Consider the following 26,515-nt stretch of genomic DNA (forward strand, 5'->3'; position numbering starts at 1 on the left):
AGCATACAACAACAAGCGGCTACAACTACTGTTAACAGTGAAAATAATATTTATATATATGTACTTATTGTCTTATAAGATGCAGTTATATCAGTGCAGATGTAGACGTCACATTCATTATACTGATTACGGCATACAGTTTATATTTATAACGTTTTAAAAATCTAGTAGGTTATGTTTTATCAGGCACCTAATGCTTCACAATTTACAATTTCCATGTGAGCTTTATGATTAACCACTTAATGTATTATTATATCACTGGTTCTGTGTTCTCTCTAAAAAGGACATCTGATCTTTTGACAAGAGGAATATTTTTGAAGTTATGATGTTTTAGGCGATAGGAAGTTTTTACATGAACTGCATTATGCTTTCTAAGTAGAACTGAATGAACGGGGCCTATTTTGAGGAGACTGGTGGTGAACCTCCTCCATATTATTTATGACCTTTCATCAGTTTTACTTCCTCCTTTGTTTTTGTGTCTCTACCCTCATTTGTTTTGATGTTGCTGTGATTTTAACTTGTCAGCCCTGTGCTGTCTCTCACTATTTTTCATTTTTAAATATTAATTGTGTATTCAAGCTTACGTAAATGTAAATTAATGTGAAGGACTTTGAGATTTTGTATCTGTGAAAGGTGCTACACAAATAAACTTTACTTACTTACATACTACAACTAACAATGCGTATTACTGGTATATCTAAGTCCATGTTTTACTAATTAACTATTCAATTTTAGAATGAATTCAATGTATAGTTGCACTCTGACCTTGCCTTCAAGCACTTTCAGTACTGGTGTTATCTTGATATGAAAATAATACACAGCGTTCCCTTTTAATACTAAAAAAGAGTGAAAGCAGCTGTGATGTTTGTGTGGTTTCTCATATTTCAACATGCAAGCATTTCATTATTCCCTGAGGAGCCACAAACTCTGAGCCAAACCACACCATCGCTGGCCTTGTGAAAAAGCTCTTCTGTTGGCTTTCATGTATTCTTTACTGATACAGTTGACAATCCAGCAGAACAACTTGTACAATCTCACCCTGCAACATTACCGGCATCAGTGACCAGCCAGACTGGTCAGATAACGTGCTGAGGTGTTCATTGGGAACTTCAAATTCCTTAATTCCTCAGTTGATGAGGAAGGGGCTGATAATCATCCACATTCCTCAGTCCCTCCCTCTCCACACCCACAGATACCTCGACATGATTCAATACGTTCAGCAGTCTTATTCTGGATGTGCATCCTTATGACGGGCTAAACTAGTTTCTACTGAGAGTTAACCTACATAAGGTATATATTATTAATGTTGCCTTTAGACCCAGTGCCTTCAGTGTTTATCTCATTTCTGTCAGATTATTGCTGACATAGTTTAATGCAGTCTCCTGTAACGACACTTTAGCAGGTATACATCCGCCATAAAGGATCTGATGTAAGCGATCAGAGTCAAAACAATACAGGAAGCAAACGGTCATTATTTTCCTTGGAAGTGGACTGAGTTTATTGTTCGGTGAATGATTATTGCTGACCGGGTCATCTCATTGAATTCAGTTCTGCTTCTGATCGGTTGACGACTTCCCAGTGGTTCAATTTGAAACCATTCATTTCATTTCAAGTCATTTCTAAATCTTTTTTGATAAATGACCTGGACAAACAATGGATAGATAGGTTAGACAAAGGCTACAGATCATTTGACCTATTAGATAGTTACATTTGAAGCAGAGCAGGTTAAGAAATACAATGCAAACGGATGCTCAATTCACATCTTTAAATTGTGAAATAGTTTATTTACATTTAAATCCTGTATAATATCTCACCTGTCACGAAAAGGGCAGTTTATATGTAATCAGATTAGAAATAAATCATACCAAACTGTAATATATAGCACAGGAAGTAATCTATATAAAGACTAGGAAGCTGATTATTCAGATAGGAATGATTGGACTTCAGAACATCACAAGTAGCTTGTAACACGACACCAGCATGAAACCTTAATCCTACCAGCAGAGGAAATAAGGGAAAGAAATTTGATGCTTTAAGAGCTTCCCTGCACCCTGATGGGATTTGGATTTAGCTTCGCTTTATAAATCTCCAGCAGGACCTGCAGCAGGATGGCTGCTAGTGGCAAGCGTAGCTTTTGTGCCCTTAAGTGTTAATACTTGAATATAAAATGAGTTTAATTATATAAAAGCGAAAGGTAAATGTGTATCTAGAGAGTTAAGTCCTACACCTCTGGGGCCACATATGTGCTTGTGTAGTTTAAGATTTAAGTTTCTCTTCTGCATCTCTACCAATCTGTCTACTTTAGCTGTCTGGATAAACATAACGTCTGTGAACCGCAATGCAAAGTCTGTGGTCTGATTCTGACTAGGCTGTTGCACATCATTACCCCTCTCTCCTTTCATTACTGTCATCTCTTTACTGTCGTCTCTTAAATAAAAATGTCCAAAAGTTACTTCAAAAATCATAGTGGCATTGTCCAGTTTCCTTTTGAGAAATGAAAACAAGAGGACTGTATCACACCACACAAGTGTAGTGTCTGTTTCCCTGTGGCTTTTACATGTTTGCAAAAAGATGTTGCTCAAATAATTTAAGCACCAGAGGCAAAAAAGGCACACAAGGCCGAACAGTAGCTAACATCAGCTTGTTCCAGCTCTACATTGAAGCTTTATAAAGTGTACACTCAGTGAAATATTCAAAAATGCGGATTCAAATCGATGTGTCTGAAATAAGTTTGGCTGCGGAGGTTGTGGCAGGTTTGAATCTTAATGCATTGTATGGTCATGTATTGTCGTATTGTATGAAATTGTCATGTTGCTGTATAATAAATGCCGTTTCAAATCCCAGTAAGGTACACAGGAATAGATACAAGACGGAAAGACACAAAGGTCCTATGTAGCATCGGGTACTGAACCTCAATTAAAGCTGCTGTAAGCGTTATCATCGTTTTAGCTAACTTCCTCCCTCCTCTCTACGTCAGCACACTCGCACGATTCCTTTCTTTTTTGGAGGCAGCTCTTTGCCTCTTTCTTATCTTCAAACGTTTTTCTTCGCTGTGCCTGTTTTGTCATATAAGTCGTCACCGGGAGCACTGGAATTGGTAGCTTTCCCTTTAAACAGGAGGATCCTGTCTTAAACAGGCCCGCCTCTTTATGGTGTTCTCTGTCCTGATTGGATAAAGTGGACAGGGATGTGTCGGTATCATGTTGTCTGAAATAAAACCTTTTTTCACAGAACATAATTCAGAAAAAGCTGCTTGAGATAATGTATAACTATTAAACTTAAATCATTTTGAACTTACTGGAATCATAGCAGGAAAATGTTTTAATTATAGAAACTCCCTCCGCAAAAAATGTCAGAAGACATGTTGACGGCTCATCATATGATCCCAATTACCGAGAAAAAGACCTAAAAACACAAACTTGCACGCAGGCGGATAAAGTACAGAGCTAAATGCCTTTTGATTGACGGTATGTGACCCCGGTGTAATGAGGGAGGCTGTTCCTCAATCTGGGTGCAACAACTGAAAGCTTTATTTAAGCCCGCGCCTAATGAACCTAAAGGGCCTTAGAGGTCAAACGGAGATCAGAAATCTAGGAAGAGGCTGTTTTTACGTGAAACATCAACAGCAAACCAAAAAGAGTCAATCCCACAAAGTGCTTAAAGCTGGAAAGCTATAGTTCCTCTTTTGTCATCATTCAGCAGCTTGAGTAATTTACGTGCCATGTGGAAAACGCTTAGTTTACATTTTTTACAGGCTGCATGTGAGCAAATCAATCCTGCGAATGCACTCAAAAGTGAAAATATTAATGGTTCCCTTGGCTTGTGAGTCAATATTTTGCCTCTGTCACATGATCTACATACATCACATGAAGTCTATAGGACATCGGGCTGCATTGCATTAAAACAACACACTGGAGACAGAGCACGTGAAGGTGTTTTAATGTGTGTTAAAGCCAAATATCCAGTCGCTGTTCCTCCACAGGTTTATAGTGAGCCTGTGACCTCCAGCCCAGGCCAGCTCCCTGCTTATATTTCATTGCATCCTCATTCTCTGACATGTAGTGTGTTGGATGGGGGGAAGGGTAGGAAGAGGAAGAGGGTGTGTGTGTGTGTGTGTGTGTGTGTGTGTGTGTGGTTGGTGGAGGTGGGGGTGAAGAATGCTTGGTATGTGCGGACGACAACAACATGAGAGGCGACGAGCGTTGAGCCCGACCGATTGTGCGCCTACAAATCAAACCCCAGAGCTCTTTGTGTCCGATTATAAAGTGCGACACAGACACCAGACGTCTCGACGCGCCTTTGTCGCGAGAAACAAACCGCCGGTGCGACGTGAAATACGGCGGCCGCGCAGTTTATTTGATGTGAAACACCCTGCAGAGGCGGAGATGGTTTGGTCTGTAGTAGGTGGGACTGCTCGAGCGGTCTGCAGCAGGACGTCGTAGATCAATGAACCGGACCGGAGGGTTGGTCCATCGCCTGGTGTGCATCTGACTGTATAGATGTGTCAGTATACCTATGCAGGACCGAGGCTTTATTACTGTTAACCAGCCCGTTCAGTATGCGGATGTTTTAGCCCGACTCGATATTTTATAGGCTCCTTCCTCCCGCTTGGATCCCGTCTCCAGTGGCTCATCGTTGCGATTTTTTTAATTTTTTTTTTGTGTGTGTGTGTATGCGTGTGTGTGTGTTGCTGTGGGAATTAAAAATCTATCAGTAACCTCCAGGATGATCTTTGCGAACACGGGCAACCCGCTGAAGACAGCCAACCGTAAGCAGGTAGGCCAAAAAACACACCATTTGCTTTTTGTAATGACTATCTTTTTGTGTTATTTCTGCCTACTTTTCTCTTCTGCTCACACTCCAGGGCTGGATAATGACATTGGGAAGCCCCCTGTTTGCCTTCATGTGCATTTTTTTTTTAAATATCATCCTTGTAATATAAACGAATTGGATTTAAAATAAGAAACAAATAAAACACCCCCCCTGCTCTCAGTCGACTTATCAAACGGGAAGCTGATCCTCTGATAGGCTGCATGCAGAGATAAAACCAGCTGCTGACCCGATCTATAGCTCTACTACCGAGACTTTAATTATTATGTCCATATAACCTTGTTTGCCCAGTCACTCGCCCACTCTGGTCAATATGCATGGCGGTTATTGTAGTCCATTTTATAGATTAATGCATCCTGGCTGAGAGAGAGAGAGAGAGAGAGTAATGTAATGTGTGTCAGTGTGCTGGGGTGAACTGTGCTGCCTCCATCCTTCATTTTGACCTCTCAGGTGAACAAAAATGTAATTGAAGGCCGTGCCCCTTTGCTCTCCCATCACACCCTTTGATTTAGATGGAAGATGGGAATAGAAAGCCGGCACAGAGGTGAGCAGCAGCTGTTATCATAACCTCTGATGATGGGGAATGTGAGCAGATGATTCAGTTTTTTTGGAGCCTGCAGCCTGGAAGACCCCAAATATCCACCTTTCAGATTTAAACTGTAATATTTATTCATCAGAAGAGGTGCTGTGTATTACTTGGAGGAGAGGGATCTGAAAGCAGCCACATATGAATCCCCGCAGGGAAGCAGTGAATGAGTTTTCAGTGTGGGTGTAACGCAGGTTTTGGTCGGCTATAAGGTGTAATGATTGCCTCTGTGAAATGTACCACCGTAGCTGCCCTCTAATGGAGTAGGCGTAGAGTCTCGGAGGCCTGATGTGAACCCTTGATGGTCTCTAACAAAGTTAGTGCGGTAATTGCACACCAACAAAAATGCAAGGCCTCCACTTGAAGACATAACAGGCCTAACAGATGTTGCTGCCACAGCGATCAATTCCTCATCTGTGAGAGAAAAAATAGCTGCTATGAACATTTAACCATCACATGACGGCGGAAGAATACATCAGTGATTCTGGTTGGCACGCTGCATCCATGGCTCTTGGAGTGGATTGTCCTTTGGTTATGGACAGATGGTGTGATTCTGCCATGCTTTGTCTTTGATCTGATCCGGAGAGGGTTTGGGGTGGCCCGGAGCTATTTTAATGAATGAGTAAGGGGAAGGAAATGCTTTGCAGGGCAGAGCTGCGTGGTTTGGCTCGCAAGTATGAAAAAAACTGTGGCTTTCTGATAAACACTCCAGTACAATGTAAGATCCGAACACAGATTTAATCGGTTTGTGAGTCATAAAGGCCCACATACAAGAATAGATATATTTTGATGTACTCTGCGGTACAGTGGTGGACAAAATCACCTTTTTACAACAACCAGGAGCTCAGAGGTCAAACCCACCTGTCACTGAGACCCTGGAGGCGGTGGAGGAAGAATTTAAATCATTTCTTTCATTTGTGAAATAGTTGATTGGTGAGTCTCATTCCCAGGTCGCCTTGGGTTAATTTCCTGCCGACATACCAGCCTAAAGCGTCAGAATTTGACCACTTGGGAATAAGACTCAACAATCAGCTATCTTTCTCTAGAATTGGCAGTGTTCAAGATATTATACGTAACATTTCTACATTAAAATGTCAAAAAATGTCTCTCTTGTGTTTGCGTTTCTTATATATTATGTTGTGTACTTAGATTATCCCAAATGTTTCCAGCCAGGCCTGGAATTTCATTTTGATGCAGTTTTTTGACGGCATGAAGGCCAAATGCTGATGAGAAAACAGTGATTATAAGTCCACAGTAATAATGGATTCAGCTTAAAGGTGCAATATGTTCCAATTTTTGTCTAAAACATAAAAAAAATTAACTAAAATCATCGACAGAATATTAATTATTAAGCGTTTTGACATTAGGACGTCTGTGTATGTTGCTGCAGAGATAACTACTGAAGTCAGCATGCTAACCAAATAACACAAAAGATGTATTTTAATAATGCCACGATGTAGCGTGGGCTCATGGGAGTTGTTTTCTTCATTGTTAAACAGCTACAGTTTGGTCAGCTGAACTAACTAGTTAACGGTAGCTACAGCTAGCAGCAGTTAGTGGTTATTTTGGATATGCTGGCGCCAATTTGTCTGAATTTGAAAGGACGCCAATTCTTACAGATTGCACCTTTAAGAGTTAGGAGGATGAATTTATTTTTGAAATATAGTATAAATCTTCTCCTACGCTGCTTGTTCGGTGTGATGGTTGCTGGGGAATAAAAAGAATGAATGTAACATGAATGTAATGAGGCCAGGTACCCGTGTTACCCTACCTAACGTACACACATCAGCTAGCAAGCAAGCGTTAGCTAACGTTACCTTTGTGAACATTAACGAAATGTTACGAACATTAACTTAAGGCTATAATACTGGTAATTTATCAGCCTCCACGTTGGCCGGCGCTAGATTTGTGTCAAACGTCATCATCGTCAACATTATCATCAAACATAGCCCGGTTTTCCAGCGGTTCATACCAGGCTAGAAATCGAACCCACCACTCGTAATGTGCACAACGTTTCACTCGGTGTCGCAGAATAAAAGAAATCAGAATGTCAACAAAAGACACAGTTTTCTAAATATAGTACTGACTGACTGACTGAGGCAGTGGAGAAAATGGCGAAATAACACTGGGGCAGTGCGGGCCCGAGCATTAAGGCCGCTGTGACTGCAGGGCACGTCGTTTTTTGAGGGGGCAAAAGGCCAAACTGAGGGGGCAAATGGCTGCTGTGAAATTCCTGCCCTGTTTCCAACAATGTTCAAACCCAAACAATGTTCGCTATACACCATAAAACTTGAACATTTCTGCCTGAGTCACGTAAGATTGATTTTCAGCGGCAATTGTGGCTGTTTAACAATGAAGAAAACAACTCCCATGAGCCCACGCTACATCATGGCATTATTAAATTACATCTTTTGTGTTATTTGTTTTAAATGAGAGACCCCTAGTGGCAGAAATCCATTAAGTCAAAGCAGAAATGTTACAGTCCAAAAATACCTGAATTTAAAATATACATCAAGTATCATCATATGTATTTCATTTAAAATCTCCGTCTGTAAAGTAACCATGAGTTTCATCTAATTGTTGTTGAGAGAAACGTGTAATATTTCCCTCTAAAGTACAGTAAATCTGTAAATGCATAGGACCCTGATGTTATCTCAGGCGTGTGACAGTGTGGAAACACTTAAAGCTGTATATACTGCTGTGTGGATTACTGATGATTATCATTTTAAGACACACAAGACTTACTTTGAATGTATAATGCTCATGAAATAATAAAATCCGAATGTGCCCTCTCTGTGAGCTTTCTGCATTTTCGTTACGCACAGATGAGATGCTCTTGTGATCTCTGTTGACCTGGGTTTAAATTAGATTATCCAGCTCCCGTACACTTCCTAACAGTGTGTTTTCTGTGTGCAGTCCTACCCCATGACTCCGTCCAGTCCCAGCAGCAGCAGCAACAGCAGCAGCACAGGCCTGGAGCAGCTCAGCAAAACCAACCTGTATATTCGCGGGCTGCCTCCTGCCACCACAGACCTGGACCTCGTCAAACTCTGTCACCAGTGAGTACACACACATATACAGTATGAACATAATGGGTATGCATATGTGTGCGCACGCCAGTGTTTTGGCACTGATATGCTTGTTTGCTGAAAAAAAAGGCCCAGATCTCACATACCAATGTCGTTCCAGTCTGATTTGATGAAGCCCACACCCAACCACAGGAACATACTGTGCAAAAATACAGACTGTAAAACTGGCTGTGAACATTTCAGTTGCACGCTGACTGTTCAGTAATATTTTTTCGAAATCATTTCTAAATTTAAAAGAATATTTCAACATCTCAGCAGGGAGATGCTTAGCTTAGCTTAGTTTAGTTTAGCACAAAGACTGGAAACAGGAGGAAACACCTAGCATGGCTCTATCCAAGGGTAAAAAAAAATACACCTAGCATTACATACAGCTAGCTCAAGTTTTTGTAATGTTAATTAGTGAGTTTTGCCTTTGGACAGAGCCATATGCTAGCTGTTTCCTCCCTGTTTATAGTCTTTGTGCTAAGCTAAGCTAACCCCCTGTGGGCAGTAACCTAACTTCATATTTAGGCTACCGTACACATATGAGAGTTGTATCAATCTTCTCATGTAACTCTTAAAACAATAAACCATATTTTCAAAAATGATATTTTTGTTACTAGCTAATGAATATTTGAATATGAATATTTTGCATTTAAATGACTATAGATAAAGGAAATGAACTGAAATTTGGCCAAAAAAGAACAAAAAAGAGTTTTAAAGGGCTGGTATGGGCGAATGTTGTTACCTTTGGAGAGACCCTTGCTAGCTGTTTGCCCCTAATGTTAGCTGCTTCATGCCTTTGTGCTAAGCTAAGCTAACCATCTGCAGGCAGTAGCTTCATATTTACCTTATGAATGTAGGAGTTGTATCAATCTTGTATTTCGTAAAAATGTCAGATTATTATTTAACAAGCTTCTAATGCTAAAAATATCATTAGCTTGGTTTTCTCCTTTATAAGAAGAGACTAATGGGAAGATTTACTGAATTTTAAATGAACTATTTTGCATTTTAATGGCTGTAGATAAAGAAATTAAACAGAAATTTGACCCAAAAAAAAATACTGTAGGGCAGACACAAAAATAAACTGGTTTAACCACCAGCCAACATGGACCGTTAAAATGCTCCAACCATCATACCTCTACAAACACGCATAGTCATAGCTCAACTGTGATATGGGAAGCAGACTGTAGAAATGATTGTATACTAAAAAGGATAAAGCAGAGTCGTGTAAAGCAGCCAAGTGAACATGTTCGATACCTTATACTATAGGCTTCAGTCTGAGTGGTTAGTGTGGTGGAGGCCATAATTAGCAGAGTTTTGTCTCCTTTTTCCCTCTGAATCACAAACATATGGAGAGAGGCATTCACCCATGTAACCAGCAGCAGCAGCAGCTGTTTGTGTCCTGTTTGCTTGTGTTTTTGTTCATGTTCCCAGTGGTGTTTGCCAGCACAAAGCAGAAATGAAAGCGCTTTTCATAGCAACAAGGTCTGAATGGTGATGTAAGCTAGGCATTCAGTCTGTATGGTGTGTGTGTGCTCAGATAGCAGCTCACAGCTTGTACCACAGTTCAACTTGAGTATAAAGTCAGAGATAAAGCAAAGCTTAAAACATTGTCATCGGATTTATATAGTGTTTGGAAACATGCAGGAGTGTAGTGATGTTTATTATGTGCCTCTGAAATCACTAGCGGCCCCATTAATGTGACCAGTTTATTGTTTTCTTGTTTTTTGTCTGCTTGTGTTGTATTTTGTGAATGAAGGTGAAGGTTCCCTCTTTACAAATTCATTCACAGACATTAACAAAACAGAATGAGGAAGTCCAAGGCAAAAAACTATTTGATAATACACATATCACCAGTCTCACTCGCTGATTTTATTTTGTCAGAGCGAGTTATTTGACAGTAATCTACATGTTGATCTGATCTCAGGTATGGCAAGATTCAGTCAGCGAAGGCGATCCTGGACAAGACAACCAACAAATGTAAAGGTCAGTAAGGTTATTAACTCACCATGCACCCCTTATAACCAGTATAAGTTAAATCCTCCTCCAGTACTCGAACATTTCTCCACAGCATGTTTAAGTTTGGAAACTTGATCTGATAAAAGTGACTTATATATTTTCGCAGTGTTTTTGAATGTCATACTACATTTTATTCATACTTTTATGACTGCATCCTTCTAAGATTTGAAAACATACGGCGCTGTTTTAAATTTCTGAATGAACGTCCATACCTTCCAGGCAGCTTCTGGTTTTTTATTCACTTCCAAAGTGTATGAAAATCAATTTGCGCTGACTTGAGACCTGCTCAGGTTGGGTAATCCATCACCGTGAACATGAACCGTGAATGTGTCTACTTTTATTTCTGTCAAACTTTTTATGTTGTTGCATGACACGGCAGCCAGACGTGCAAATTGATTTGCTCAGTCTGCACTGCATTACAATGCAATGATAATATAAATTTGACTAAAACTAAAGCAGATTATGATGGATTACGTAACTCGAGCAGGTTTAGACACTCTGCAAACAGATGGGGGAAACTGTTGAGTGATTTGGGTGACGGGAAAACATTCAAAAATGAGAAACACCAGGTTATGCTTCAGAAAACTGGGAAAAGGAATGCAAAGTCTGTGCTTTTTGTTATGAATCTGGTTCGACTGGTTTGGTCCTGAAGGGGAGAAGTTCAACATGTTCAGTTCAGCACTCCAGGAATACATTTCAGTTTTGTATGGGTTAAACAAACAAGATATAACATGTTGAGCTTTCGAAGGGAGGGTAGGTAATTTTTTTTTTTTTTTTTTTTTTTAAATGTACCTTCGGACAGAGCCAGGCTAGCTGTTCCTCTGGTGTCTAGTCTTTATGCTAAGCTAAGCGAACAGGATGCTAGCTCCAGCTACAGACAAGAGAGTGGTGTCAATCTTCTCGTCTAACTCTTGGAAAGGAAGTGGATTAGGGTTAGGGTGTTGAACTATTCCTTTAAAGTTAGAGCCAGACTTATATATATTTGTTGATATTTGCCTATCACAGGTATGTCAATGGCTGTGTATATTTTGTCAATGTGAAAACCTTTTGGTTTCCAAAACACAGTGCAAAAAAACAATTCTTGGACTGATTTATAATTATTAATTTCAAATTAAATTTGTTGTTTCAGTTCAATGATGTCACTTAATCAGTAATCATAAATCATAATATGTCATGATTTTGATGACAATAAGGTTTATTGTTAAACTGTAAAATATCCTGCCTCCATTATATATTTTTGTCATAAGTATTTGACGACCACACATGCAAAAAATGTGTGTCTGTCGACCAGTATATCAGTAAGGGCATCGGCCACAATTACTGCACTTCAGTTCGGCTCTATTTACAATATTTAAGAAATCAAATGAGAGAAGTTTGATTTTGTGAATTGTTTCTAGTGTTCATGTAGACGACAAAATGGTGTTTCATAATTGATGAAATAAGAGATAATTAGAATTAACATATGACTCATCCCTCAGTAATATTAAAGGGTACAAAATGGTGGTTGTTCTAATTATTAATGACTGTAAATACTGTTCCATCGACGACAGGTTACGGCTTTGTGGACTTTGACAGCCCGGCGGCTGCTTTAAAGGCAGTACATGCTCTGAAAACCAGCGGCATACAGGCCCAGATGGCCAAGGTGAGTTTGGTGCAGACGTGTGTGTGTGTGTGTGTGTGTGTGTGTGTGTGTGTGTGTGTGTGTGTGTGTGTGCGTGCATATTGCTTGTGAACATCTCTCTGGGTTTGTGCTTCAGTAATGCGTGCATATGTGTGTGTGTGTGTGTGTGTGTGTGTGTGTGTGTGTGTGTGTGTGTGTGTGTGATGGAGAATGACATTAGACTGGTCACGTGACCAGCTGACAAGCTGTTCTTCCCGTGACCCCATTTACTTTCACTGTAGAAACCAGATGTCATGTATCTCTGCCAAATAACCTGTCAGTCAGTGTGACACGTTACACACAGGACCACCAGCCCACACTAACACACCACCCTTGTAGGCAATGCTCTGTGGATTGTACAGATTTTTACCAGTATTATTAGTATGTCACCGATTATCGTTCATGCATACTGATCTGCACTGAAGCACTATAGCAACAGTACTACTGCTGTGAGCCAGCCTCCGTTCGCTGTGACTAATACAAAGTTAACAACACCAGTTTTTCATTTGACAAAAAATATTTTTAGACGAGCAGCGTATTTGTGCATCACATCTGCGATTTGGCTCGTAGTGGGCAGCAGAAATTGCCTCGATCATTACATTTCTTTCAGGCCCTTCCCTCTCCAGGCCCAGCCTGTGTTGCTGTGGGTGAGAGTTCATTGATGAAGCGGGTGCTCTCCGGAGAACTGCATGTAGCTGCTCTGTTTGGAACAAACAAGGCTGAACACAGTTTGTGTGTTGTGGTAGCTAGGCTACGCTGCTCTCCTGCTGTTTCTAGGGAAGACCGTGGAGGCGCTGAGCTGCTGCACAGTACAGATGAAGTGTGTTTCTGTATGTGTGTGTGTTTCTGTGTGTGTGTGTGTGTGTGTTGAGGGGAGCTTATTAATGTTTATCTAACCAAATGTCTTCCTCTGACCCTTATATATATTTTAAATTATTCTCAAATCCTTACCCACACGGACACGTTTCATAGCAGAGAAATATACATTTGTCAGTCGTGTCAGCGCTGCATTTATCTGTGGCTCAATACAAATTTGCCTGATTCATGCAATTTAGCATGTGGCTCTCTCTTGGGTCAGATGCCACATGCAAAATATAATGTAAAACACATTCAATATACTTTCTCTTCTTTTCTATCGTCTTTAATGTGAGCAGCAACAGGAGCAGGACCCCACAAATCTGTACATTTCCAACTTGCCTCTCGCTGTGGATGAGAAAGAGCTGGAGAACATGCTGCAGCCCTTCGGACAGGTCGTCTCCACGCGGATCCTCCGAGACTACAGCGGCAACAGCCGGGGCGTGGGCTTCGCCAGGTCGGTCACAGAAGATTGACATAAAGGAGCACTCAGGAGTCTTTTTGTAGAATAAAAGTACAGCTTTGATCACAAACCTATGATGATGGATAATGAGAAAACTCTACATCTCTGACATTATATAGCACAATAAATCACTGGTGCATGAGTTTTATTGCAATTTAGAGAAAGACCTCGTCCACAGCTCAACAGTCAAACTTATTAATTGGATTAAGTCATGTCCTGGTGTATCACACTGCTGTCAGTACGTTTGTAAAAGCAACCAGCGTAAATCTGATTTCTATGTGCAAAAAACATGAAAGCAGTGTTTGTGTTGACTTTTTTCTTTGACTTTGCGACAGACCCATGATCGACAGCGATTTAACTGTAGAATGAAGGGGCAAAGAATTCTCCCCATTTCCGTCACACCGCACAACACCGACTTCTGTGAAAGAAACCTTACCAGTAGATCGTCTCTTTGTGATTTTAATGATGAGTCATTGTTGTTTTATCCTCCCCCCCGTCAGGATGGACACAACAGAGCAGTGTAATGCCGTCATCTCCCACTTTAATGGGAAGTTTATCAAGATAGCCTCTGGAGCTCTGGGTAGGAAAGAATTTCTACCTTTCTCTACACTTTCCTTCTAATAAAAACTGTGGAGGCGGTGATGACTGATTGTTGAGTGACTGTTAATATGTCGTTTTTGTTGTGCTTTGCCCCCAGCTCCGTCTCAGCCGTTGCTGTGTAAGTTTGCAGACAGTCAGAGGAAGAAACATGCTCAGGGCGGATTTGTTCCCAATGGACAGTCAGGGGATCTCAGACTAGTATGTAACCGCCTGTACTCTTTTGAAACCTTTTGCCCCCTCTGTACTGCTTGTTAATTTGGTGACAATGAATCAATTAACTAAGTTTTTGTTATTGTGTCCGACATATAACTATGCCTTTATAAGACACCATAAGCTGAGCGCTACATATATATTTATGTAGACACATAAATACATAGACATCATAATTTCAAAACTTCTATTTCTTCACATTCTGTTGATACTTTTGGATCTTTTTTTGAATGTTTTCCACTAAAATTCTTACATATTGGCCCTTAAAACACATCATTTAAATTTCTCATCATTTGTAAAACAGAATATGTGAAGGTTTTGTCCCTCCCTTTAATGATTATTTGTACACAGGGCTGAGCATTATATCGATATTATATCATTAGCGTGATATGAGACTGTATATCGTCCTAGATTTGGATATCTTTATAATGTGATGTGGCAACAGTGTTGTCTTTTCCTGGTTTTAAAGGCTGTATTACAGAAACATTTCTGAATCTACCAGACTGGTCTACTTGTTCTATCATTTGCCTTTTCCTTCTTTAGTCATTATATCCACATTACTGATGATTATTTATCAAATTCTCATTGTGTCATTGTCTCAAGTGTTTTTGAGGAGATTTCAAAATATCAATATATATTTAAAATCAGCCCAGCTGTAATCAGCTGACAGCCTGACACTTGGATCATTGTTACCAATCAGTCACACACCAATCACAGCCATTCTCACCACAAGACGATCCATTTCAATATGGCTCCCTCCTCAATCATATCCCTCCTACACTATCCCGCTTTCCGCTGCCACCACCCCGACCTCCACCTTGCTAGTTTTGAATCTTATAGGGGCACGAAGGTTAAAAAATGGCATTCATTGTCTTGCTTAGGGCTCACTCTTGTATACCCTGCAGGGTTTTCTGCATTGCACTCCCTGTTTTGGCTTAGAGAGCATCTTAAGTGTGGAGCCATCAGCGCAGAGCATTTCCATGTGTTGCCATAAATGCTTAATCCTGTGATGAAGGTGTTCCTCACTGAATTGCATATTGCCATGCAGACTAAAAATATTGCAATAATATCAGACCTTTCGTATTTTACCCAGAACTCATAGATTACTAGCAGAGACATGTTATAATTAATACCTGAGAAAATTGTGTAAATCCTAATTAAACCGTCTATCTTACCTTCTTTTCAGGCTTTAAAAAACACGTAATTTCTTCCAAAACCAGAGGCAATCCAGGCACTTGAGATAAGAAAAAAAATATCAAAAACTAGGAAGGAAATATTAAAAACCCATTATTAAAGTGGCTAAATCATTAAAAAGCCAACATGTTTGTGTTTAATTATTTTTTCCACTATAATAACAGCTTTTTAATATTTCCTTCCTCGTTTCTGATGCTTTTTGTTATCTGGAGTGCCTGGGTTGCCTCTGGTCTGTGAAGTACACCTTTTCCCATTTTCCAAAAGCACCCAACACAATTTTCATCTGCATTGTATCGCATGGAGCAACCAGTCATCTCCTTTTTTCTACAGAATTTTGTGTGTGATGATCATCTGTGCACCAGAATACGACATGATTTTGTCTCTCTTTTGAAATGAAGTAATAATTATAATGCTCAATTTAACTGCATATCAACCCATTAAAAGTGATAAAGTGAAGGATTTCATGCTTACTAATTGTTATTTCATATTGGGTTTGTTAATATAAAATAGTAGAACACAAATATGTAATTCCACATCATTCTCTATTTCCTCACCTTAGGGCGCAATGACTCTTACCTATGACCCCTCCTCAGCTGCTATACAGAATGGGTAAGTTACACCTGGCAGGTCATGGCAACACTAAACGTCTAACTGGAGTCATAATACATGAGCTTTATTTTGAAATACTCTCTGCTTCCTAGGTACTATCCTTCTCCGTATCCAGTTACCAACAGGATAATGACTGTGCAGCCTGCGATGTCGCCCTACATGTCTCCAGTCTCTGCTTACCAGGTACGGCAACAGATCCAGATCCAGCCAGAGCTGAATATAAATCCTCCATCTCTGTCTCTCTCTTTCCTTCTATGTTGCATTTGAGGTTATGTATATGTGGGTAAGGGTGTATTTTTGCGAGTGTGTGGGTTGTACAGGTGCTAAAGATGTAGGAAAAGGTGCAAGAGCTTGCTCAACCAGAAATCATGTAATATGACTATGAGCCTAGGGGTTCATAGGAGTGAAGCAGCTACAGCCATCTTCTCTGAATCGGATTCTTGCTCACTGTTTCATAATATTTCACTCCTAAGTTTTGATTCATTACTTTTGGTGCAGCAGAAACACTTCCCACCACTGACAAGATCTGTCACTTGAAAGTAATTTACACATGAGGGATGAATCTGAGGCGCCTGTGTCGCAGGATTGCAACATAAACATAGAGGTTTTGAATGAAGCCCTCTACCAGATGTTCTTCAGATGAACCCACAACATATTTGGGTCTTCCAGGCCTGTCTGGTACAGATTCCTGTCACGATGACAGCTGACATTTGATGAAACAACTGCAAAGTCGATCACTGGCTGCACCTTAAGGGCTCTGGGACACTTGAGCTTTCTTGTGTTTGAAAAAGTATCAAACAAAGGCTCACCTCATCAATCAGATGGAGAGGCAGTTCATCTCAGGCGCTCCTCTCCAGGTTTCTTATTTATTGCTAGTATGAACACTGAAGTTTCAAGTAAGAATATGGAGCAGTTAGAGCTTTCTCAAGGACCTAACTCTCACATCCAAGCATCCCTCTCATCCACTGGGAGAGTTCAAGCCACTTTTTATGTGGCTGTCCAATCAGTGTTGATGGTAAATGTAGCCAATCCAACCAATAAATTCTTAAGTGCGTGCTACGTTGAACGAGACAGCTGCTGCAAAATGTGTTCTTCTGACACCAGTGATATAATTCGTGTCAAGGAAGACCTACCTGCTATTTCAGCTCAGAGGGCATCCTGCCGCTCATGAACATAACCTTTTCTCCTGCTTGTAAACTAGCAACATTTCCAACAGTGGAAATGGCAATTCAAACTATTATCGCAGAGGATCTTATGGATGAAGATACAAATTAACGTGCACGATGCATCCTGGTACAGCTTTCTTTTTTAAATGATGTTTTTGAACTTTTTGTGCCTTTAATATGATAGTGACAGCTGGAGATTATGCCAAGACAAGGCTAGAGAGAGAGCGAGGAGATGACACGCAGCAAAGGACCTGAAAGGATGTCAGAATTGAGCCGCTGCTCCTAAGGACACATTTACCATCAATTCTGATTGGACATCCACATAAGACGTGGCAAATTTCCACTTAAACTTCAGCTCCTACCCCTCTAATTTCAGTGTCCTGCCCTTTTCCCATTGGGCTTTACACCAGATTCCTACCCTTTGCTTTGAGGAGTGTAAGTTTTTTTGGCCTTTTCATGGCTTTATTTGATATTACAGCTGAAGAATGACAGGAAATGGGAAGAGAGAGGGGAGATGACATGCGCTAAAGGGCCACAGGTTGGATTTGAACCCTGGGAAGCCTCTGTACATCGGGCGCATGCTTTACCAACTGAGCCACAGAGGTGCCCCGATTGCACCTATTACAAGCCCCTTTCACACATGAAGCCTTTCTCCAAAATCTTTCGAACATTTCCTGCATGTGTGAATGGGATCAGAGATTGATATTCAGGGATAATCTGTACCGCCATATTCCCACTTCAAGACCGAGTAACATTTCATGGCAAATGCTGGTAAAGCTGTGTTGAAAGTGTGTTAATGAAAGCAGTAACATTGCAGGGACAAGCACATAAAAGGTTACGTCCACAGGTTACGTGGAGCTCGTGAACCAATCATTAGGTTTCGCTGATGAAGTATTTCAATCCACGACTTGTTTACTGTCATGAAAAAACATAATTTGTCACACAAACGTTTTGAATATTAAATACATCACAAGAGCGCTGGACAAAGACAGCTCCTCACCCATGTTCCTTGAAAATAATAACAGAAGTCATCTGCCCCCTACATGCACATCCAGCCTTGCCCCATCTTCTTCCTTTGTTGAGATTTATGGCAGTTGGCATCCATTTCTATTCTGCCATGTCCATGGCATGTGTGAAAAGGCGCAAGACGGAAATGCTCCTGAATGTAGCTGCATGTGTGAATAGCGAAAAGCCCTCATGGTGCCGAAAACATGATCACAGTAATTTTCCAGGAGCCAGGACAACCTTCTGTCCGCCTCAAAGATGTTCTCAAGAACCACGTAGAACCTCAGGAGGGAGAGGCAGGATCTAGCTGAACTCTGTCAGCAAGGTGGCATAATGCTGACCTAATCAGATAATCATGCCCCGAGAACAGGAAGCAGAACGGGTAGTTTTACAGCTCCTTTGTCCCATGCCAGCAGAGGGGGAACCAGATTGGCCCTAAAAAGCTGAAGGGTTTGGATATTTCTGGCTGTCATTGTTGACCAATGACACTGAGCATGAACAGGCTGTTGCAGTCCAGATGTATTCTTCAGACTGATGACATTCTTGGGTTTCTGTTTAAAAACAAAACAAAGCTTATTGCAATTATAAAGTTAGTTTGTAACATCAAAGTTTAATTCAGGACAAGTCAATAACTCTTTTCTCTCCATCTGTCTCTTATTCTGCCTCTCCCTTCCTGTCTGACAATCCATTAGGTACAGAGTCATTCTTGGGTGGCACATCAGCCATATATCATGCAACACCCGGTAAGAGAACAACAGCACTTGCTTTTTTTTCATTCATACAGTCATACACCCACTCCAATTCTGTGTACAGGAAATGGGTGTGTGGCACCGCCACAGCTTAAGCTCTGAGCTCACAGTAACTCTGTTACTTTAATCGTCCCGTTCTGCTGACACAATCAAACCAGCGTCCAAAACTTCCCTAAATGTAGAAGAAGAAGCACAGAACTGAGACAAGTTCTGGGAAATAGCCACGGTGTATTTACGTGTTGTGAGTGAGTGCTGGAGTGTGTATGAAAAGAGAAATGGAACAACTAAAAAGACATTCAGCCACTGCCCCCACTACTCCTCCTCCTCCTCCTCCTCCTCCTCCTCCTCCTCCTCCTCCTCCTCCTCCTCCTCCTCCTCCCTCTCTCTCTGGATCCAGCAGGAAATGCCTGAAGCAGAGACAGTCTTGTGACTCTTTGACTCTTCCAACAGATGGTTTCCAGTGGAACAAGTGTCTCTCCTGATCTGCCCCCTCCCCCACTTTTTACTAGGAAATGGTCTATTCCCTAAAGGCGTCATGTTTTAAGGAATACACCCCATCTGGCTAGAGCAGGCGACGCCATACCTTTTACTTATTTCCATCCCTTAACTTCCCTCAGGAGCGTGGGCTTCTTAATGTTTACCTCAGAGTGACATATGATCACAGATATTGCTGCAAATGTTTCATTTTCACATTTTGTCAAACCTCAAAGCCACAAAAATCTTTCCTGTCCTATTTATATTCAAAGGGTTTCAAACAGTCACTCATGCTTTAAATATACCCAACACTGCCTGCCACTGTTGTTACAGCATTTTATGAAGTGGGTTATTATCAGAATTAGTTGATTTAGTCTGTGGAATCATGTGATATGTGGTAATAACACAGCTGCCTTGTGTTACAGGCTGCTGTGATGTCTCCCTCTGTGGATCCCTCCATGTCACTGCACCCTTCAGCCATGATTACTCAGCAGATGGGTCAGCTGTCACTGGGAAACACTGGAGCGGTGAGTGGAATTCTGGGATATCTTGTGTCACATACAGAGCACTGATCAAATTGAATCTGTATTAGGATGATTAAATAGGATATATATTATGGCAAAATATTACTGTAAAGATGTTTAATTTGAATATTTTGCAAGTTTGTCCCTGGATTAGTGAGGTTACATTTTTATTTTCCTCAGCACAAATTAGGGCTGCACGATATTGTTAAAAAAATCATATTGCAATTCTTTCTAATGTAGAAGTAAAGATGGTTGGTATTTAGTACAAACATATTTTAAAAACAAAAAACAAACATCCTTATGGGAAGCCGAATTTAGCCGAAATCAAAGATTTCTTTACTCACAGTGATGTTCTGGTACATTAGCATCAGCTGTGAAGAAAGGAAGGTTTATTGGTCTCCCTCAAGAGAAAATACTTGTGTATTTTTGTTTTTTATGTAATTTTGGTGAGACTGAAGACAAAGTCCATTTCATGTTTTATTACCCATTAGGAATCTGGGACAGAACACAAAGTTTCTTGTTTGAAACATAATGTCATGTGAGAGGAGGCACACTCATGTCAGATAACGGTTCCCAGTTGAAACAGTATTTCTTTCACGTCCGTGTGGACTGGGCACTTACATGTGCAGTGCATTGCTTGTTATATAAATACAACCCTCTTTCTAAGGTCTCCATACCACACTTCTAGAAACCTGAGATCTTCTATAATAGGGGTGCCTGCCCTTATAGCCTTGGCGGGCACAAACTAAAACTTGGTTGGCAACCAGCCAACCACAAAAAACACCTTTTGTATTGTTTAGTATTTTATTGTTATGATGGAAAAAACAGTACGATGATTCAGAAGTTCCTTTAACTGACTTACTTACTCTGCAAAGTGTCACCCTGCCCGCCATGCTCAGATTATGGAAAATAATAAATAATTAGGCATCCTAAAGAGCATTTCCACCTCACAAAAAAAATAAAACAGCTTAAACTGATTTGTATTATATATACTGTATATTTAAATGTATTTGAATTTTTCTTAACTAGAAACATTTTGGCGGGCCATATTGAACCTTATGTTGCATAGAATTGGGCCCACGGGCCCCGCTTTAGGCAGCCCTGCTCTAGATTTACAACTTATCGTTAGGGCGACAGGGTCAACTTCTAACACACTTTTGTACATTGTTGTGTGATTGTCGAATTACCTAATCTGCTCCTATCCTCCTGAGGACTCTCTAGGAATTTGTTATCTCTACATGCATGGTGTAAACATGTGATTCTTGGTATGTTATTGTAGTTTTCTCATGTTTTCTCCTTCATGGTGTTTTTCTTTCTCTTTGTGGAGTAGAGCACTTTGGATGAACTGTGTTCTGTTGAAAGTGCTATATCAATAAAGTTCAGTAGTACAAAATGCATGTATAGCCAGGCAGGTCCGATTAAATATAATATACTATTGAATAATTTGGGTTTAATGTCATTTTTCTCCTAAATTACAGTATATTTCAGCCAACCCTGGTGTCCAGGGAGCGTACATGCCTCAGTATCCTCCCCTGCAGGCAGCACCTGTAAGTTTATTATATCTTTGTGTCTGTTTCACTGTATTTTAAATCTTAAAACAATAATTGTTTTGGAATAATTTCAACAGTCCTGTTCCCATTCATACAGTCTTGAGTTGTTTTCAAAGTGTTCTTCATCTAAAACTATCAATTATCTCACAGTGCCAACACGGGGAAGATAGTAATTACTCCCTTCTAAATGAGAGATGCTGTTTTGCTTTCCAGGAAAGTGGCACGCCGCAGCAAGTTGATTCTTCCAACAACTCGTCTCCTTACAGTCAGCTCAGCAAGTAATCACAGGTATGCTGAATGTGTGTCTGAATGTAAACCGTCTGATGTGAAAGACAGCAGGTTGTTTAATTCAGCAACTTTGCTGCCAGATGATAAAAGTTATGGTGCCAGTTTTTTAATTTATGTGTTGTACCTAATTGTTTTTTTTTAATGCTTTAAAGATCAGTTATAAACCATTAAAATTAAGAAATTCAGGGTAAAAAGTTATCATTTCTAAAGTGGGGTCCCTTACTCGGAAAAGATGGGTTTCTTAAAAACATCCTTTAGACATGTCTAAAAAAACGTGAACTTTTTTGTAATTTTCTTGTCCTCTAAAGGGGACAGTTAACAAATACTACAAAATTTAGATGTAAATAATCTATTCTGCCCTGTTTTCAAGAAATGTCTTCTTCTCTGTTCTCACATTGAAAGTAATTATGTACAGGATATTGTTCACCAAGTCGATCCATTCGTCAACACTTGGTATGCCCTTTTTTAGCCTTTTATTCAAGGTTTTCTTACAAGCTACCAATAATATTCTCAACAATTATTTATCCTTCTTCCTCTCAAGTTCCTCCAGTTTAATTAGATACATAAAAGATTTAAAAAAAAGCTTTGAAGACCAAAAGATGTAGACAAGATGAGCCACAAATGAATGGTTATCTTTAAATTATATTAAAGTGACGTGCATCTTTCTCACCTTCAGATGTGCAGCAGTTAGTCTTCAGCAGGGATGCAGAATTAACAACTAACATTCTTACAGCTACATTCTCTCCTCGATAGAAGTATTGTTGTTTTCCACTGTTGTCTAAATACCTCCTCCCACTTCATGTGTGCGATTATGAGATTGTGAAGCTCAGATTGAAGGCGAGAAAAACAGATATTTTCTTCATTCAGTAGACGGATGTAAAAACAGAAATCCAACTGAAGTAGCACTAAACAAAACACATTTTTGAGCGTAGTTATTGAGTCCCTTTAACCTTCATTTATGACTGAACAATTAACATCTATCTTATCGTTAGTCTTGTGATTATCTTTTATCTTTACCAAGATCTTGTCTTAAGTTTAAGGGAATATTCTTAGAAAAAAAATGTTTCTTTGTAATTTATTACAATCATTATGATTTTAATAGGTTTTTCAGTGAAAATGGAAATCGGATTAAAAAAAAAAAAAAGATAATTCCCACTAATTCTGAATCACATTTCAATCGTAATATCTTTCCAAATAATTTCCAATTCTATCATATGCTGTTCCACCCTTATTTATTAAAAATAGCGCCACACTGTGTAGGTCAAAGATAATAACATCCTCATGTTTTGTATTAATGTCTTCATTTGTAGGTTAAATTCCCGCTCTGTGAGCCAGAGGGCAGGCTGCTGATGACATCACAGTGACACAACAGTCACCACCTTCTCTGATTGGACCAGATACATGAACTGTTTTGCACAGCCTCGATGTTTGTGGTGGAAAATAAGGACAGTGTAAATGGACTCAAGCAGTTGTTGGCTACACACACAGACAAAAAAAAACAACAAAAAAAAACAAGATTTATTTTGATAAGAAACCACATGCTCTTCTTTTTCTCGTTTATCAAGGATTCTCAAACAAATGCCAGAGGACCCCCCACCCCACCCATACACACACACACACACACACACACACACACACACACACACACACACACACACACATACCCCCCTCACCATCCCCAGCTCCCCCGAGTATGATGTGATGTTAAAGTGCATGAGATTGAGATATTTTCCCCCCTTCAAGGTTTCTATGATTTTATAGTTCCTTTATTTGTAATACATGAAAAACCTTGTTTGCACTGAAGTTTCAGACTAGCTTCATTTTGGTTTTCAAAGTTGCCACAGAATAGCTCACAAAATCAGTTATTGTTCAACTGAACTTGACAGCTGATACTTGACAGGTGACCACCTCATTAGGAAATTAATGAATTTATTATTGGAAAAAAAAAAAAAAGGTGCCTTCCTTACGTCACATCAAACATTCTCCAACATCTTTTCCATCGAACTTGATCAGGTGTCATATTTCTATCTGATTGATCAAATGTGTGTGTGAAATCCATTGACAGAGATTTCCATTGAGTGTTTCGCTATCTAGTCTTCTGGTAGCAATAAAGACAATGAGAGTCCCACGGCAATACTGAGAAAAAAAGAACGGTGACAAACTCAGCAAGGTAATTCCTTATTTTCCCTCTTTCCTTCTTTTTTTAAAACTTCAAGACATGAAAAAAAGAGATGTGCTTTTATGAAAGTTTTACACCCAATGGACATCTTTTAGGAGGGTTGTTGTTGTTGTTTTTTTCTCTTGTGGTCAGTTTGACCAGTGATCTACCTCATGGTTCTGCTAGAAATCTGCTGGTTTTGTGGGGTTTGCAGGTAAAGCCCCCTTTTTCACCAGAGTCGATGAAGCAGAACAAAAGCCACGCTCAGGAGCTGGCTAAAATAAGACTTCTGCCGTTTGTCTCCCACATGCAGCGTTTCTCTTCCTGATCTGCAAAGAAACATTGTGCTTTGCTTCATCTTTATTTGTCATTGCTTCTGTTCTGGTGTTTCTATTTCTCTACATGATGAGTGTCGTTGAGTTGTGAGGCTCCATTTTAGAGATTCAAAATGAGACAAACTACTAGCTTCTCCTTAAAATTGTTGGTTTAAGGTGTGTTTGAAAGAAATGAATGCAGGCTATGTGGATTTACTTGGTGCATTTTTCTGCCTTTGCCATTCTAGACAGATCTTAGATGACTCACCTCTTTCCCTTTCCTTTTCTCTTTTCCTTTAAGAAAGACTAAAAGTCACTATCTTGGGTTACACTGCTACTGTGAAGCTCTCCAAAAATAACGCTTGGATTCAACCAAATTTTGGTCATTTGGTTAAAGCAGCGTAATAGTGTACATGCCAAACAGTTTGGATGAGTGGAAAAGGTTCAAATGTTGCCTCATGCAAATAAATGCAACAATCATGTATGAAATACTTTCAAAAAACGCAGTATTTCATCAGAGTTGGATGGAAGTTGAAATCACATGACTGTTTTTTCAAAGGTTGGTTTGTTCAGAATAAGATTTGTAAATTATACACATTCAGGGCCAAATGTGAAAAATAAGTGAGTTTTATTGTTTGCTTTGCTTTTTTCTTTAATCTGATGATTTCTGATTTAAGAACTCTAAACTACAACAAGAAAAATGGTCAAAGCTGTACGATCGCGGTGCTTCTCCCCCGATCAATAGTAATGTTGCAGCAAATGCTCTCTATCGGAAAATACAAGCAGTAATACAAAGGTTTTACTGAGCCTGCTTTCCCATTCTGAACATTTGCTGCTGGAAAAAATGTAAAAATGAAAAAAAAAAAAAAAAAATCTTGTACATGTTATCCTCATTGCTTCCCCTGTCACCTTCAACTGATTCTCAATCAATCTTCTAATCCCTGCTCTCTCCTTTGAAAACATTGAAATAAAAACAATGCTGAATAAAAGGCTCTTTCTCAGATACGACTCCCGTCTCTTTGATTGTCTCGTCTCTTTGCTTCTGTTTTTTTCCTGTTAAGTTGTAAATGTTGTGTATTTTGACGTTTAATTCTGGTGTTTTTCTATATTTTTTTCTGTATTCCAGGTCATTTGTTTATTCAGGGAAATGTACTTAACATTAAGCTCTTTTATAGCAATGCTCTGAATTCACATTCATATGGGCTAGAAAGATACAGATTTAGTAACAACAAGGGAAAAGAGAATTTATCAAGCCTAAATAAATGCAAATACTTCAATAAAAGTACCTAGCAAAAATAAAAGCAGTACATTGACTGTGAAAGAAAAGAATATAGTTAAATAATAAATTAATGAACAACAAACAGGAGTGGGAAGGATACATAGAGCAACAGTTAAAGAGACAGGAGCTTAAACAGCATTTCACTGCTGCAGCAATCGACAGTATGATAAAACTGATGTGTTTATTGAGCCTTAAAGCATGTAAGCCTATTCTAGAAGTAAACCACAATAAAGTTATGAGCCTGATAGTGAGCAGAATCTGTCTCCTTTTAAACTGCATCTCCAGTTTGTAATCCGGGCTTTCCAATAAGATTTCTCCAAGTCCTAACAAAAAGATATCAATCAACAATTAATAACAGAACTGAATGAATAAATCCACATGAAGAGATACGTGAACCTAACACACTCAAGTGCTCTGAGCGTACAACAAATATCAAGAAGAACCCTTTAAACTGTGATAATTGGGCTGTGCTGATCGTCTGGCAGCAGAGGGTGCTGTGAGCCAAAACTGTACATCGCAATTTAAACAAGAACTCATTTTCAAGCTTTTTGTATGACTGTGTGTGATACAGATCAGATGAGCGACGTGTGTGTGTGTGTGTGCTCATGTCTCAGCCCTCCCCAGCACTATTTCAGGCTCACAGCTTTTGTATTTTCACTCTTATACCGGATCTCCCTTCTTAAACTCAGACTTAGCACAGCTGATCCCAGAGACATAAAGGCACCATGCTCTCATCTCCTACCAGTCAACGAGATCAAAACCGCCGGGATGCAAGATTAGCCATCACACCCACTGTCCCCCCCCCCTCCAGACACACCATCCATCCAGGAATATACATACATGTCCCATGTAACCCATGCACACACACATGTCAATCAAGTGCCTTTTGTGAGGGCATCAACCCTTTGAAC

General features: G+C 39.8%; 1 protein-coding gene across 1 annotated transcript; it reads left to right on the forward strand.

Annotated features, from left to right (window-relative positions):
• The first annotated feature begins 4,342 nt into the window (after positions 1-4,342).
• Positions 4,343-25,326, forward strand: rbms1a (RNA binding motif, single stranded interacting protein 1a). Its single transcript, XM_073463734.1, has 14 exons — positions 4,343-4,776; positions 8,333-8,475; positions 10,415-10,473; positions 12,057-12,148; positions 13,321-13,478; positions 13,985-14,064; positions 14,182-14,282; positions 16,048-16,097; positions 16,190-16,280; positions 18,961-19,011; positions 19,917-20,018; positions 21,494-21,562; positions 21,779-21,853; positions 23,164-25,326. The coding sequence occupies exons 1-13, from the start codon at positions 4,726-4,728 to the stop codon at positions 21,845-21,847; spliced, it is 1,116 nt and encodes a 371-aa protein (XP_073319835.1). The 5' UTR covers positions 4,343-4,725; the 3' UTR covers positions 21,848-21,853; positions 23,164-25,326.
• Positions 25,327-26,515: the final 1,189 nt, after the last annotated feature.

This window comes from Pagrus major, chromosome 4 (assembly GCF_040436345.1).
Source record: "Pagrus major chromosome 4, Pma_NU_1.0".
Classification (NCBI taxonomy): Eukaryota; Metazoa; Chordata; class Actinopteri; order Spariformes; family Sparidae; genus Pagrus; species Pagrus major.